Source organism: Cottoperca gobio, chromosome 8 (assembly GCF_900634415.1).
Source record: "Cottoperca gobio chromosome 8, fCotGob3.1, whole genome shotgun sequence".
Classification (NCBI taxonomy): Eukaryota; Metazoa; Chordata; class Actinopteri; order Perciformes; family Bovichtidae; genus Cottoperca; species Cottoperca gobio.
Window position 1 is genome coordinate 17635114 of NC_041362.1, and position 17329 is coordinate 17652442.

Genomic DNA, 17329 nt, shown 5'->3' on the forward strand with positions numbered 1-17329 from the left:
TGAGGGGTTTCTCTGCATTTTATTACATTTCTGCACTATAGGCTTTTTTGCATTGGTTTTTCACAATGGTGGCTAGTAAATATGTAGCAACATAATGGACGACAACAGGCAGAGATAGTTGTTGCTGTAAAAAAAAACAACCACTTGGACAGCAATATCACAACTTCAGACATATTGGAATGAACGTCAAAACTGCACACAATAGGGTCACACAGATTTGGTAGGTTTCTCAGTCTAAATGCAAAGTTTATAAATAACTTATTTCTGTAGTAAAGCAGAAATTCACTAACTAGTGACAAGTAAAACATTTGAATTAATAAAAAAAAGTGTTATAAATAGAAAAATAATCAAATCAAATATATAAGACCAGTAAATAAAAATATTTGACACAAAATAAAGTGCAATTTTTCTCACATCACACACAAACTCCAAACACAGATCCAAACATTGGGTTGATGTCTGATGACGACTACATCCTAATACATAAAATATAGACTTTCTTAAGCTCAAGAATTATGCATTCGGATAATAGTGTATTAAATGGAAAAATCCGCAGGCAAAATGTACATCTGTCTTTCTTTTCACCTCAGGACTCTTGGTGTAATGTGACATAGTCCCACAAGGTGGCAGTCTACGACAGATCTGAGCCTAGTGTCCCAAAACTATCAAGATCATTTTTCTGTAATACACAAGAACAAACAAGACCTCACCACTAAAGACTCTCTCAACACATCTACTCCTGGCTTTGTGTATAGTCTACTATTGTATCACTGACAAGGGTGCTCCGTTTTATGAAACTGGGCACTGTTGGATTGCATATTTAATTATACATTAAGTGTAAACAACAAAACAAAATCATTCCTTAAAAAAAAAACAGACTGGCACTTTCCTTCACACGAAACATTACACATATACATCTGCATATATAGAAAAGAGTGAGTGAAGGAGCATTTCTAGCCTACTTTCCTTTGTCTCCTCACCACACACACTAGTGTATTCACTTAATAGCCTAAAATATATAATTGCACATTTCACTACGATCAATGGAGACGATGTTTAAAACAAAATGTGTTTGTTGCTCGGCTTATTGCAACCCTTTTCCTCTGTCTTCTCTTCTTCTTGTCTGGAGCACAATGTAAACTTAGTGATCGGGGACACCAAAATAAAAGTGGCATTATTAGCATTTTGCATAGTGTCCCTGTGCAAGTTCATCGAATCTACCTCTTTCAATTCCACTAATGTTCAGCCCTTAAACACACGTGAAGCTGATTCACCTAATTCCATCACTGCAAGCATTTTGGTATCTTGGTCCAGTTTCCAGAATAACACGAGCCTTTACGTAATAACTAGACAACATGTCATACGTTTTCACTTTATTATGTAATAACACCTGCACTTTGTAATAACTAGCCTTAACGCAACATGTAATAATAATAATAATAATAATAATATTAATTTGATTACATATTGCAGTGGTTATTACAACATTTCTTTTGTTCATGACAATGTAAGAATACATGCATTATGTAATAACCAACCAAACATGTCTTCATTCATAAATGTGTTATTGTTAACAAAACAATTTATTTTATGCATTCAAGCATGAATCATATTAACTCAAAGTTATTTTTAAAAGCTCAATTAGTTCAGTAGATTATCTTTTATCTACATTGAGTGTAACTTTATTTCCTTATCCTTCTTAAAAATATAATATGTGTACAGATGAAGACATTCATTTTGGTTATGGTTACAAAATGCATGTATTATTACATTTGCAATAAAGAAAGTGCATCTCCCGCATTTTGTAAGAACACATGCGATATGTAATTATTTATTACATCAAGCTGTTTATTACAAAATGCAGGAGATTATTACAAAGTGTGGGTGTTATTACATAATGTAGAGAAAATGTATTACATTTTGTGCAGTTATGACATCATGCGGTGTTACAGAAATAGAGTACTTGTTGTTCTTTTACAATCTCAACTGAACTAAATGATGGCGATGGAGCTGAAGTGTGAGTAATGCCCGTTTATAACATAACCTGCTCGTGTACACACAGTTAACGTGTTGAAAAGTTGTTCACAGTGTTCACCACCTTAAGGTCAGCTTTATATCTTCTTTTTTAAATATTCTTTAATTTTTCCATGTACAGTGTCAGACATGCATTAAGACATATGCATCTTTTCCCCTATATACATACACACACACAACACATTGAACATACAGTACATACACAGGCCTACATTATGATACCATGTGCGCACATTTTCCAACATGGCTGATGCATCTTGATGTGTCTACATGTCACATGTCAACTATTTGGTGTTATTTCTTCAGGCATTTATTTCTCCCCCTCCATTCAAAGTCATGTTAATTAACGATATGTCAGTGTGATGCTACAGTAAAAGGCATTACATGGGAGAGTATTACTCTTTTTATCACGAGTGATGCTTGGAGCTCCGAATGTTTCCTCTATCAAACTGGACTGAGCCTGCTGAGGTGGCTGTCTGAGCCCCCCGGCGGCCGCCCCCAGACACCTCTGCTTTTCCTGCTGTGTTTCCTCGCTTCTCCTCACTTGACTTGGAGGTGTCTTTAGCCTTAGCCCCCTCTTGCGATCCCCCCTTTATAGGCCCGAGCACTGTTTTTGCCACGCTTGTGAGCTGGGTGACAAAGCTGGCTTTATCCCCCGGAGACATCGGGCGAGCCTTGCCGGAGCAGGGTGAGGCTGCATTAGAGCAGGGCGACATGGGATTCTCTTCCAGGACCTCCAGGTGCGCCCTCTCCTCCTTGGCCGTGCGGTAACTGTTTGAAACCTTGGATCTGGCAGCAGCCTGGGTGGGAACCGGGGGTGCAGGTCCTTTGACCTTGGACGTCTCAGCTGCTTTATCACCGCCACCACCGACGCCTCCCTTCTCTCCGCTATCTGTGCCTCTACGTGGCTTGGGCTGCTCTGCAGAGGGTACTTTCTGCATGTTCCCTTTGTCTGCAGTGCTTTTCAATTTCTCCTCAGTCTTCTCCTGAGCTTTAGCTGCAGCTCCACTGTCTGTCTGAACACTCTGCTGCTTACCGTCTTGTTGTTGCAGGCCCTTTGATGTGCCGGGGGTTGAGATTTTCTCACTGAGTTTACTCTTGGAGACGGCTGCCTCAGAACTTGAAGTACATACTTTTTGAAGTTTATCCCCTGGGCTCGGCTTGGCCTCTGCAGTGGGTGAGACAAGAGCTGGACTAGGCTTCAGCGCAGCTACACCTGTGTTATTCTTGAGAACTTCAGCAGTGGATGTTTTATCAACAACATTGCTCTTGGTCTCAGCTTTAGTGGCCATGCTCTCAGTGAGCTCAGGCGCTGCAGTCTGGGTATGTTTCTCTCTTGATGTGATCAGAGTGTCACGGCTGAGCGGTGACTCCTGCCTTCCCAGCCTCCTGATAGGTTTCAGGCCTCCAATCTCCCCTCCCATGGGAGGAGAGGGGGAGGAAGATGATGAAGGAGATGGTGGAGCAGGTCCATTCTCTCCTTCCATCTCTAGCAGGCTTTGTAGACTGTGCTCACAATGGAAGGAATCTCTCCTGTAATCGCCGTGCGCCACCTCCAGGCTATGCTTGCGCAATGACACCCCGCCTGTCAGAGGAGAAGGCGACGGTGACGATGAAGAGGAGGAAGGCAGATTTGGTGCGCCTAGCTTTTCTGCCGACTGCACCCGCTGCAGCAGGGGGGATCTGGGCGGCTCTGCACTTTTGGGACGAGGGCGGGCAACAGGAGGCGAGGAGTGCAGCTTGGCAGGGAACGTCTGTGTGGTGTTGGAGCTCCCTACCGTGTGGCCAGAGAGAGGTGGGGGAGAGGAGGTGGTCGGGGAGGGGGTGTGAGCCAGGGGGGATAACGGGATGTTGCCGGCAGATTTGCAGCGCGCAGAGCGGTACTGGCGGTGAAGTTTGGGAGACAGGCCGTGCAGGGAGCTGGGCCTCATATGGTGAGACGCTGCAGGGGAGTTGGGGGTACTGGATGCTGGGGAGCTGCTCTGGGAGGAGGTGCCTGAGGAGAGGAGAGGAAACACACTTTAAATAAATATGTCCCTCTTGACTTTGCTGCAACAACAACCCATCGTGTTTTAAAAAATATATCTATTGATTGTTTTCAGAATGTCAGATCAGGTACGAGCAGACACACGTATGCTAGGCCTTCCATACTAACCCATGTAAGGGGGTTCAGTAAGATTGGAGCGGTAACTCTGGGTGGGCGAGCGGGCGGAGAGGCTGTGGGTGGGGGAGCCTGGGAGGCTGTCTCCAGATGAAAGAGAGCGATTTAAAGAGGAGAGGCTGCGGCTAGGTGTGCAGGAGGTTGGACTGCTTGGTGATTTTCCTGAACAGGGAGCTGCGCTTCTTCCTGAAAAGACAAAATAAATAAATATGATGAGGAGAATAAAAGGCATGCAAAACATAAAAGATTATGCATTATTGTAATGAAAAGCATCTATTTTGAAGTAACGCACTCTTGTCCCTCCTTGGCTCCTGTCCTCTTGCTGCGCCGTGCCATCTTGGATTTATAGCTGGACTTGCGGGCAGGACCCACTTTAATAGAGGTGTTCTCAAATGGAGTAGTGGTAACTGTCACCTTGTTTCCACTCTGTAGATTATATATATATACTCATATGAATCACATTATTTTATCAGCACATTTTATTTGAAATCTTAAAATGTACATAAAGATAAGATAGGTAGGTTATCTTCACCTTCAGGATGAGCTCCACCACCTCTGTATGGACCAGACCGTGGACTGACTCCCCGTTTACATGAGTGATGAGGTCACCAGCGCTAAGTCCAGCTTCCTGGGCGGGACCTCCATCCTCCACATGCTGTGATTAGAACAAAGGATTTAATGAAACATATTTAGATATTTACCAGAAAAGCTGTTTATCTCATGGGGGCAGATAGGACAAAGACAAGCATTGATCATTCTGGCAGAAACATCTAATCGCTGCATTTGATGCTACAGGTTGCACTGTGCTAATAGGTAGAACAAGTTCTGGTAGGTTTCAGATATTCAGTACATTTCATATGGTGTTCCACAGGGCTTCATACTTGGTCTGCACATTTTTTCATTATACATGCTTCCACTCAGCCACAATATATGACAATACGGTGTTTCAAAGCTATGCAGACGACACACAGCGGTACATATCGCTAATGCCTAATGACTCCAGAAGGAGCGCATGCTGCAGGATGTCCTCCCAGTGAAGCGTGTGCTTTGAGGATCGGGAAATTAAGTGCCGCTGCTGATGTAGTCTCCATTGTAGCAGTAAAGCGCTGCGGTTTCAGCCGTCAGGACAAAATTAAAATGCTCATGAGAAACTATCTGTCCAAGGCAAAGACACTAAAACTAAATGTGTAAAATTGTATTGTTCAGAATCGCCTGTTTTAGTTGCCTCCGCTGTCACTGCGGGAAAAAAAATTATTCATCAGCTTCATGTGTTGATGTAAAAAGTGACCGCACAGTCGGTGTCTCTGTTTCTCTCCATTCTCTCCTTTATAAATGCATAATCTATAAGTGTGACGGACCACGAGAAATTCTAACGCAACCACTCTACAGGAAGCACAAACATTTATCAACACTTTGTTCTTTGTTTTCTCTCTTCCTGAATATTGCAATGCTCTTATAAATGTACAACCCCTTCAAAGTATTTGTTTACAAGACTCTGAGTGGTTTAGTATTTATTCCTCTATACTCCTAGCCGCCGCCTTACCAACAATTAAGAACAGCCTGCCTGTCAAAAAACAAAAAACAAACAAAGCCATCCTACTGTAAGACCCATTTTAAAAATCTTGATTTTCAGTGCTTTTGTTTAACGTTGTATGTATGAAATTTGCTATAGAAAGAAAGTGTATTATTAGCTCTCTCACCCAGACCATGTGATGCACGCTGTAAACATCACTGTCTCCCATGTAGACTCTGATGGCTCGTAGAGTGAAGCCATACTTCTTCCCTGAGCGGTGGATGGTGATTGGCGAATGCAGGACGTTGACCACGGGAGAGTAGTCTCTGCTGGGAGAAGAGTCACGGGAGGAGGGGTTGGACGAGAGGGAGCGAGGAGACATGGGGCTCGCTAGCGGGGACGCAACATGTTGCTCCACTGAGGAAAGATGGATGGAGTTCAGGTTACATTACAGAATTTATTTCCTTTTTTACAGTGAATTTGCTAATGTCATATAAGCAGTGCATTTACCTGCAGGAATGATGACAGACAAAGCAGTAGCAGAAGCTGATTTGATAACTTTGGTTCCTGGTCGTGAGTTATGTTTTTCTCCTTCAGCTGAGAGCTGCTGGTGGCGAACCCTTCGCAGCACCAGGTCAGTGGTGGCCCCACGAGACCCCTGTGGGTCTGGAAGCCCCAGAACAGTAGCACTGCCTGGTAGAAGCAACGGTGCATCAGCAGGTCTCAAAAGCTTGTCTGTGTAATGATGGTGACATGAAACCCAACAGTTAAAACATGCTCTTGTTATAAATTAAAATTGTGATTAAAAACGGGCTTATTGTCACAAATCAAACTGTTGAGTGACATCGTGCTTCCTCATCCCTTCTTACCTCCCGCTGTGAGACCATTGCTATCTTTAAGGAGTGTTCTCATATCGCCTTGGGAGGGAATAGCACCCATAGATCCTTCCAGGGAAGCCCCTCTGGCCTTCACTGGAGGCTGCCTGCTGGGGACAGGCAGCTCAGAGTCCACCTCCAGAGGGGAGGCCAGGCGGTGTGTATCCATGAGGGCAGAGAAGCGTCTTCGGGCCCCGGACGGTGGGCTGGAGTCGCACTCGTAGAAGGAAGACTCAGAGCAGGATAAGCGCTTCCTGAGAAGAGCAAGGCAGTCGTACTTTGGTATATAGTTATTCTAGATGAACAGTATATGATATTGAACACAAAACTATTATTGGCTAGATAGACAAGGAAACTACAGCCTGAGAGGTTAATCCATTTTCTGAGTTCGATTGAAAATATGTTTGTTTTTTACTGTGCATTAAAAACAGGTGGAGAAAGTTACTGTTAAATGTTACTTAATGTTATTATAAAACTATTTAGAATATGGGGTCGGGGTGCACATCAGTCTCTTGTGGCCAAAATTAATACCACAATAAAACCCAATAAAATGATCCTGACAAAATCCTGACCAGAATTTTCTTTTTCCATAGAAACTCTTTGTAAAAGAGAAAAACATGTATTTTATTGTGTTGTTGCTTTTACTATCTCAGACCTATTTCAACTTTCTTTGGCAGTAAACATTTGTCACTACTTTTGGTGGGCTGCACTCACATCTCGGGCGATCCAGTCCTCCAGCTCTTGTCCCTGAGCGTGAGGCTACCCAGGCTTTCTCTCTTGGCCACTCTATCCTCCCTGGGGACCTTGTGCTCCCGTAGAGTCACACCAGGGGCTTTATGCTCCAGCTGGGAGAGATGCTCCATACTGCTGTACACCTGCAGGCCCACACAACAAAACATTATATTTTGTGAGCCAATTTAAAACGCTTTAAACATTCTCTTTAGATGAAGTAGGAGGCAGGTTTTAATGTGAAGGACCTTGCTGAAGCGAGGGGAGCAGGATGAGAAGCGATGTATCTCCACGGGCTCATCGTCGTTGGTATCTTCCTCATCGTATGACTGCACATGATGGTAGCGCTCAGATCGGGCTTTTGAGGAAAGTTGACAAGACATCGTAGTTTTACAAAGTGCAAATATTCACAGAGGCATTACTTTTCTCTGTCTCTCACACACATTATTAGCTACTGACATTGGCCCATATAAGACTAAACCAGTCACTGTGTACCGATAGATTAACCTACACGAAAAGCTGCCAACTCTTCGACATTTATAGTAGTTATCCTGGTAACATGGGACTTAACGAGGCTGGTGTGGCAAAGATGGGGATGATTCAGAAGACCCAGGGCTGTTTTGATGAATGCGATTTTTCTGAGCTCAAGGGGATCTGTGGTCCGTGTCTGGAATCCCCAGCAGTAGACTTACTGTCAAAATAACTGGTGTCTTCCTCAGACTCCAGGTGAGGAATGAACTCTGCCTTCTGTCTCAGCAGGCTGTTCCAGTTCACCTCTGTGAAGAATGAGTGCTGCCTCACTTCAAAAGCACCACCTAGAGGGCCGAGGATGGGAGGGGAAGGGGAGAGAGAGGGAGATAAAGACAGACAGGTAATAAATGCAGCCCTGAAGCAAGCAGAGGCACTTTGACTGAGACAGAAGTTGACTTATTTGGGTAAACTGAATCTGTGAGCCTAAAGGCAGGATGACAATTAGTGTTCAAGGTCAGTGATTCCCAACCAGGGGTACATGTACCCCAGGGGGTACTTTAGCAGGTACTAGGGGGCACGTGGAAAGATTGTGAAGCTGCTCAGCTAATTAAAAAAATAATCAATTGTAGCAACAGAATACCACATTTGAGATTCAGAGTGCATGAAAACTAGAGAGCACTTAGTGGAGAAGTCTCAACGGTTTAAATCAGGAGTGGGGAACCTTTTTCCTATCAAGGGCATTTCTCCTGGAAAGTGCGACATTCCACATCCAGCTTTCTGTTTTACACTCGCCATGCTGCGTTCACTGATGTCAACGACCGTCTCGTTTAAAAATTTTTTTGACATGACGTGACCACGTGATGACACGTTCTGTTCGTGTTGTGTTCAAGGACCCTGACCTTGGCCAGGAAAAACAGATAGTCGCCCATTTAAAATATTACCGTCTATTTTTTTTGCTAGTGGAATCTTTTTGTGTGCGTTTTACGAATTACCTCGAGGGCCGGATTCCCCACCCCTGGTTTAAATGGTTAGCTAAAAATAAAATAAATGTTTAAAATAATTATCTACAAGTAAAAGATAAATGGTTTAAATAGTTAGCTAAAAATAAAATAAGTAGTTAGCTAAAAATAAAATAAGTAGTTAGCTAAAAATAAAGTTATATAAAATAAAATATGATTGTTTGAAATAGTTAAGTTGACTTAATGTTGGTAAGCCAGTAATCTGGGTGACTGACCTGTGCCCAGTCGAACTAGTGGATTGGTCTGCAGCAGGGAGGAGATCAGGTGCTGGGCATCAAAAGGGAGCGCCTCATCCCCTTCTGGCCACACTATGTCATCTACCGGATACAGCAGGGAGAGAGAGAGAACATGAGGAATGTTGTGATGAACAGGTGAGGAAAGTATGTTGAATGATACTATTTCAACTTGATCCCTGATCCCTCACCTGTAATGACCTGCCCGAACAGCTCCTCTGGAGTGTCTCCAAAGAAAGGCACACAGCCCACCAGGAACTCATACAGGATGATGCCCATAGCCCACCAGTCCACTGGCTTCCCATAACCTTGACGAAGAATAACCTCCGGGGCGATGTACTCCGGAGTTCCACACACCTGAAGGAAGAACAGCAGCACTTGATTTCTTCTGTTGTCTATTACGTACCAGCGCTCCACTTCCTGTGAATGACTGTCCCGAGTTCAGATTATTCTAAAGAAGATATTCATATAAATGTATTTTCTACCTGTTTTGAAACATGTACAGTGTGTGGCTGCACAGGTGTATGGAGCATGCATATTTCTGCCTGGCTAAATAGATCTCTTCAGGGATGCCAGGACAAGATGAAAGCCTCAGCGAGGGTTTTCATGTGCAGATGGGTATGCACTGAATGCTAACAGATTTCTGGCTGCCATAATGCATACACACAAAAATAATGAGGCTTATTTCAAAGCAGGAGCACTGAAGGGAAGGCTTGAGAAAAAATAAACCTCACCTAAAAAAGAAATGATTCTAATAACTGAGGATATACCGGCCTATTGTTCTGCCAAGTGTTTTCTTTTCCATGCTTCAGAGATACCTGGCACACAATTACAGGGAATATCTTTGCATAGACATCAAAGGACGTTTAATATTCAAGCTGTATTTGGATCGTACTGTAGGTAAAGAGTCACATTGCATATGTGATTATTTACATTTATTTATTTATATTTATTACTCAGCCAGTACTTGCATTTAATTAATAGTGCAGGTAAATTAAAATGACTTCAATAAATTGTCTATGTAAAATCCGGCCTTGCAGGAATTATTCCAAATGAATTGGGATTTAAGTATACAGCTATGTTGTCTTTGTCTTACCTGTTTATCCAAGAACTCCCGAGTATCCTTCTCTATGTGTCCTTCATACAAGTTGGTGGTGAGACTCATCAGACCCATCTTAGAAAGGCCGAAGTCTGTGAGCTTGATGTGGCCCATTGAGGTAATCAGGAGGCTGAGAATAGAAACAGCAAAGTTAAATTCAAGCCATGAAAGCTGTATTTACAGTCTTTTAAAATAGCAATGAAATATCAAGTGTCTAGTAATGTATTGCCACCATGTGCATCATCTATTAGCAACGCTTTGATGAAAACTAACTCCGTCTTACTTGTCAGGCTTGAGGTCACGGTGTACAATGCCATAGTTGTGCAAGTACTCCAGGGCAAGGATAGTCTCTGCAAAGTACATGCGTGCCATTTCCACTGGCAGAGCTCCGATGTTCTTCAGCAGAGTGGCACAGTCTCCACCTGCCAGCACAATTCATTTCTTTTTAGTCTTGCTGCTGACATTAGAAATGACCATGATTGTCTCCTAGTACTTTGAGTCCAATTTTCCATTAATGGCCAATTACCAACAGAACGCGATCATGCAATCTTTGTGACTTTAATCTTTGTGTTCTGTTGATCTTTAGCTAGCATGACTTTGGAGTCTAGAGCCATGCTAGTGTCCCACATCTATACTGATGGGCGAATTATGAGACATTGGGTCCCTGGGCACAGACGTGCAAAAGGCCCCACCTCCTCTCCTACTTAGGAACAAGACAAACAGTCTTTATACATGTTTAGCCTCTCTTTGTAGTCGATTTGTGTCATTTTGTGGTTGTTTTGTCCCTTTTCATATTTGTTGTAAGTCTCTTTGTAGTCTTTTTGTATCTCGTTGTTGTCTCTTTGTTTTCTATGCGTCTCTCTGTAGTTGTTTTGGTCATTTATGTTTCTTTATAAACTGCAGTGATGGTAAAAGAGAGTCTCTTCCTGGTTTGTATGTGACTCTTTAAGTGAAATGTTGTCGGTAAAGGCCGGGGGGCCCTGACACTTGTTTGGTATACCTGATCCCGATCTATCCAAGTCCATAATACATACTAATTCTATACAGTATGTTCTACATACTAATGATCTAATAGTATACTGTTGTAGCAGTAGTTATTTTGTCTTCTATCCACTGAGAGCACACTCAAGACCTTATTAGAATTAGTGCATACTGTATGTATAATGGATTTGGGACACACCATTAGTGCTACTTATACTTAGTAAATATCAAAGTTGAAATGGTAACATCATGACAAGGAACATAACTTTACATAGAACAACTGGATTGTGGGCAGAGCATCAAACCAACAAGAATGTTTTTCCCATCAGTTGACACACACCGATAGTCTTACCTTCTACGTACTCCATGACCATGCAGAGGTGCCGACGGGTCTCGAAGGAACAGAACATGGAGACGACAAAGGGATTCTCTGCGAAGGTGAGGATGTCTCTTTCAACAAAGGCCTGCTGGATTTGGTTCCTCAGGATCAGGTTTTGTTTATTGATCTTCTTCATGGCAAAGCGCTGGCGTGTCTCCAGATGACGCACCAAGTATACAGCGCTAGTTCACACGAAAAGGCACACATTAGTTTTACTTTGTGGCCAACGTGTTGCGTGTAAAAAAACAACATTTGTGTCCATGCCTGTATTACAGATGTAATTTAAGTACGTCCTAATGCTCTACTCACCCGTATGCTCCATTACTGATCAGCTTGATGGTCTGGAAGTCTGCTTCCTCTGGTGCTTTCATTGCTCTAATCTTACTCTGCGGATCAAGGATCACAACGCTGTGATTAAATATGTGTGTACTTTAGTGATGCACATTCAAATTATGTGTCCTTCGTTCTGGACTATACTACGACGGCGTATCAGGGCCATTGTAGGTAAACATTTAATAAATACGGTAATATTCTGAGAAAAAACTCAGAATCTCTAAGTGGTAAATTCACGAGAAGAAAACTCACAAATCTATGAGAAAAACAACTTGAATATTTTCTGAGATTATAAAGTCACATATATATATTTAGAAAAACCCTGGAAAAATTAAGTGTTTTGTCAAGGAATTACATGGCTTCACTTTTCAAGCTTGGTTCAACCTGATCACAGACGCCTGCATTTCTTGTGATTTCAGCCCAGAATCACCATAGTATCATAAGCATCCGTGAAGAGACATTTGCCTTGAAGTGGGTGTATTCAGAATCGTGACAGCGCCTGCTGCCCTGGTCCTGCTGGACACCGGGAAGCCTTATTGACATTTTCCTGGATTCATCCAAACTTTCTATTTCTTTTTCTTTTCCAACACAACATAATTTCTGTCAAATGTTGTATTTGTACTATGTTGTTTATCCTGTACACACGACATCTATTGCACGTCTGTCCGTCCTGGGAGAGGGATCCCTCCTCAGTTGCTCTCCCTGAGGTTTCTTCCATTTTTTCCCCTTTAATTTTGGGGTTTCTTTTAGGAAGTTTTTCCTTGTGCGATGCGAGGGTCTAAGGACAGAGGGTGTTGTAACCTGTACAGTCTGTAAAGCACACTGAGACAAATGTATAATTTGTGATATTGGGCTATACAAATAAATTTGATTTGATTTGATTTGATTTGATTTGAAAACAACATAGTGATCTCAAGGAGGTGATAGCTTTTGTGCGTCAGGAACACGATGGACAGATGAAGGACATCGCCTACATGTTTCATACTGTTGCACCTCCTCACTAATGTGCGTGTGTGGCATTGCCTGTTTACTGTCTGATGTGTGATGACGTTGATCCAACGTTTTTTTCTTGTACATTTGTGACTTTAATGACAGTAAAAAAAAAGATTTGTGAGTTTCATTCTTGTAAATGTACCACTTTAATCTCAGAGTTCTTCTCAGAATATTACCCCTCCCTCGGCTATCAATTTCTTTTTTTCTTTTACCTACAATGGCACTAATGGCTGTCATATTATACCGCCCTCCCTTCATCTAATCTTTTTTTGCCTACTTAGCTTAATTTTGGCAGTTGGAAGCGTGCCTAATGCTAGAGGGATGGCCCAGAGATTTAAGGATTTTTTTGCACTTCAGCATAAATTAGTTTAATTAGATGTACGGCAAGTCATTCGCAGATGAAGCAGACGTTTTCAGCGAGAACAACAATAACCTTGGCAGGCCAGACTTTATACTGTCGCTCTGGAAAAGAAAAAGAAAATGGTGGATGAATGGAGAAATCACCACATTGAGGATCAAACTCTGATCTCACCTCTGTCGGGTCATCTGTTTCAGGGGTCAGCGGTCCCTCACTGTCGTAACTGTCGAGGTTTACCATCTCTGATGAGGAAAATATGTCCGTTTAAATCAGCTGTCAGTTACTTTATTACTAAGTTAAATATGTGTGTTGAACAACGTTTCCGTTTCAATCCCTCACCTTCAATAGGGTCTCTGGTCATTCCCAGCTGGCTGATGATGTAACGAGGAATGTCCGTTTTCATCAAGTGACCCTCCTTGGCGTGGTCCTCTGCCGCCTCCAGCAGATGGTAGAACTCCTCTGGATTAAACTCCTGGAAACCAGAGCAGTAAGACATGATGTCATCAGGTGGAAAGTGTCTAGAGCTGGTCCATTAATACTTAAGTAATGACATTAAATTAAACTATGTGGGATGACTGCATTTTTGTTTGACAAATTGCTTCCAGAAAAGCTGGTTTGAATGTTAAACTGTGAAGAAAATGTTTCCATATTCAGGTAAAGCTAACATGGCTGCTTTTAGCAGTTGTGTGATGATTCACTGCCTCTAGAGCAGCTCCAAGATTTGTTTCTAGAAGACACGATCACTGCAGTGTTTTCAGCCTCAGGAGAGACTTGGGTAAAGACACAGTCACATTGTTTTGGTCTTTTTATTGTCTTTTTGAGTCTCTTTGTTGTCATTGTGTGTCTCTTCCTGGTTGGTACTTGTCTCTTTGAGAGACATTTTGTAGGTCAAGCCCAGTGTGGCCCCTGACACTTTGGGCGCCTGGGCCTGTGCCCGGTAGGCCCTTCAGTAATCTATCCATGACTCAACCTGACAGTGTAACATTGTGCCACAATTTCAACCAACTGGATTAACTGGTTAAAGTAGAATATTTCTGATTGGTTGTTTTGTCTCCAGTCTGCTCTCTAGTGTTACAATTGAAAGAGAGAACTTGCTATTCTGCGCCTCTATTTGCTCAAATTAAATGATTTTTGTTATAATAAACTTCTCTACAATTATAATTCATGTGCTTCCAAAGAAAAAAACAAGGTTCCATCACATTCTCAGAAATGAGCTTTTGGCTCAAACATTGTACTTGACATGTTATTTTGCAGAGGAAGGTTTGTGTACCACTACTGTAACTCCTGGCTGTTGATCCAAACCTGAGTAGTAACAATCTCAAAAACATGCAATGTATCACACCCACTGTAATCCAACTGCAGCACTATGGCAGAAAACGAGGCGTGGAATTAAATCGACGAATCAATTCTTCATGTCACTGTTTCGGCTGTCGCTCATGATCAAAAACTGTGGCATGACTCATCGAGTGAGACAGAAGACTGTTATAAAAAAACAGTCACAGGCAGACAGTAGACGGACAGACATAAGCACACACACACAAACACACACAAAGTCATCCTCCAACTTTAAATGACACCATGGTCACGGTCTGTCAGACTGGAAGGCGGCCCAGCAGCAGGGGGCCGCTGCCTGGTATTAGTCGTACCGTGGTAGGGCACATTTTAATCTAAATGCAAATGCATTCCCCATCCAGACAGACTGGACCGGCTCTTTTACTTCAGCATTAGCTTGTTTTGATTTTCTGCCCCCGCTGTGTAGCACATCAGAGTGCTTACATGCTTTTAATGGGCTGACAAATTAGTATCTGTGGCCATGTTTATCTAAAGAAAATCAATTGGTCTTAAGTCACATGAGGGACGTGAACTGTGAACGGCTCTGCGATTAAGGGTGGGGCTGGATGAGGATTGTGAGCTTTGCAGCTAGAGTAGGATGGCATCTTTACCAGACACTCCAGAAGCCTGGCAGGTCGGGAGATGATGATGAGAAGCTTCTTCGCCAACTCTGTGATGAAGGCTACTTCGGAGCTCTCCGAACGCTCAAAGGCCTGACAGAGAGAGACATAACGACAGACAGGGAGACAGAACGAGAGAAGATTTACATCAACAACTGTTATAAAAGCCATCTGACATAGTAAAATCTTTAATCCCTAACACAGACACGGCCCTGCATTGAGGGTAAAAGAGAGACAAAAAGACAAAGTGAGAGACAAAAGCTTCAAAAGGCTGTGACACATGAGACCATCTGATCATGAAAAACACAGCCGATACAATCAAACCAAAACCAGGCGACCCAGAGTCATCACAGCGATCTAATCACGCCATCAACATGAGGTTGATGATGAAATTGCCTGATACCCGTTATCTGCTCTGAGCACAATTAGCCTCCATTTACCGCAGCCATTTAAATCCTATCTCTCACCAAAGGAATCACGAGTTTGAATAAAATGTGAAAACTTGAGCTGAATCCGTACATCAATAACTTTCTACAGCATCACATTAACCCGTTCAGCAAAGGAGAGATGTATTTATTTCAGTGTATGTTTAACACTACACTTTACCAGCGGTACCATTTGAAGCTTTTCAATGCTAGTGCCAATATGATACCTGATTTTTCAATACCAAAATGATATGTATATATTTTTTGATTCCCTACCTTGAGAAATATTTTCAACAGAAAAAGTAAAAATTCCCAAATGTTGAAATTGGGGGCACATTTCCATGTAAACCTTAATGAATACATCTTTCGACCACTCGGCCTCTAGCTGTAAATGACATACTGTAGTATTACCACGTAAAGCTGATGGCGAATGTGTTAGCAAGCGGTTCCCTATTTACCCATCCAGCAGACGCACGTACTTCCCATTATTCAGTTTCCTTTTAGCTCTGTTTTTGGTCTCCACCAACTCCTGAAGGAAATATTTGGCTCTTTAGCTTATAAATGCTCCGCTATGTTCCCCAGCTAGTTGCTAACTTTGTTATATTTGCTGTTTGGTGCTGTGTAGGTAGCGTACATTGGTCTTTTAGGTATATTTTGACAAAAACAGGTGCTGCTGAAAATACAGTTCATGAGAGCCGTGAGACTGAATCAAAATTAGTACACTGGCTGTGAACCAAAAACAATGATCTAAAAGATGCTGGATAGCGTAGAGTTGAGGGGAACTGCAGAGCTGGGTAATTATTACCCCGACCAAGGAGGTTATGTTTTCAACTTGTTTTGTTTTTGTTTGTTTGTCAGCAGGACTACAGAAAAACTACTGGCCCGATTTTCAATAAACTTGGTGGAACGGTGTAGCATGGGCCGAGAAATAACCGATTCAAATTTGGAGCGGATCCAAAACTTCATTCTGTAATTTTGTTACTTTTTGATACTTGACTTTTGATTCTTTACTGCTTTCTTGATCGGTGTTATTAGTGCTTCCTAGCCGCAGTCAGGTCTTTATTGCTCGTACATGAGATTGTTGGCATTATATATTTTCTAACTCACATCCTGAAGAAGCTTCTCCAGGTTCTCCTGTAGCTCGAAAAAGTAGACGGAGGTAATGAGGCCATCGCGGGATTTAGCCAGGCAGTCTCTGGACAGCTCAGCTATCTGGTGGTGAATGAAGCTGAGGACTCCATCGGCCAGAGGAAGAACGTTTTCAGGAGAGAAAGCCTGGATGAACTCGGCTAGCCTCCCCTCCATCTGTGCTGTGGCCTGGTGGAGGTAGAAAGGAGCATCATGTGTGGGCAGAGAAAGAGACGATGACAATGGGGAGCTGTAGTAGAAGTGACAGAGATTAAGTTTAGAAAAGATGGAATGTCTTTAGCAGACCCAGAGGTAGGTCTATGTGTGGCAGTGTGGCTCTGCTGCTTCACAATGGCTTCAATGCATCGTCTTTTTTCTATTTCACTCGTGTGAGAACAAGCCAAAAGAGCTTTTACCTCAAATGAACTCCAAAGTATAATGCCCAATTTCCTAACGCTCGATTTTTATCTCTGTGAAAGCTGTCAGCTCATTTCCTTTTCAGGCCGCCAAGAAAGTGAAAGGGAGAAAAATGAGGCAAAAGAGAAAGTCTCTTTTATTTAACTGTTCATAGCTGTGGCAGTATTTCCAAGTGCAGTGACTAAACTTAATATTCTCTCTGATAGGGTGAATGTATCATGACTTGGCA

At 42.5% G+C, this 17329-nt stretch overlaps 1 protein-coding gene across 1 annotated transcript in view; it reads right to left on the bottom strand.

Moving 5' to 3' along the window:
* Positions 1 to 17329, bottom strand: part of LOC115012515 (microtubule-associated serine/threonine-protein kinase 1-like) — a 45590-nt gene continuing 28261 nt past the window's right edge. The window contains 21 exon segments of the mRNA XM_029438164.1: positions 1 to 4030; positions 4190 to 4322; positions 4324 to 4381; positions 4488 to 4621; positions 4728 to 4850; positions 5896 to 6125; positions 6219 to 6443; positions 6578 to 6837; positions 7298 to 7458; positions 7561 to 7670; positions 8005 to 8127; positions 9018 to 9119; positions 9227 to 9392; positions 10132 to 10264; positions 10418 to 10556; positions 11468 to 11676; positions 11804 to 11880; positions 13353 to 13420; positions 13518 to 13650; positions 15122 to 15223; positions 16663 to 16872. Coding sequence (XP_029294024.1) covers positions 2442 to 4030; positions 4190 to 4322; positions 4324 to 4381; positions 4488 to 4621; positions 4728 to 4850; positions 5896 to 6125; positions 6219 to 6443; positions 6578 to 6837; positions 7298 to 7458; positions 7561 to 7670; positions 8005 to 8127; positions 9018 to 9119; positions 9227 to 9392; positions 10132 to 10264; positions 10418 to 10556; positions 11468 to 11676; positions 11804 to 11880; positions 13353 to 13420; positions 13518 to 13650; positions 15122 to 15223; positions 16663 to 16872 — 4485 coding nt within the window. The 3' untranslated portion in view covers positions 1 to 2441.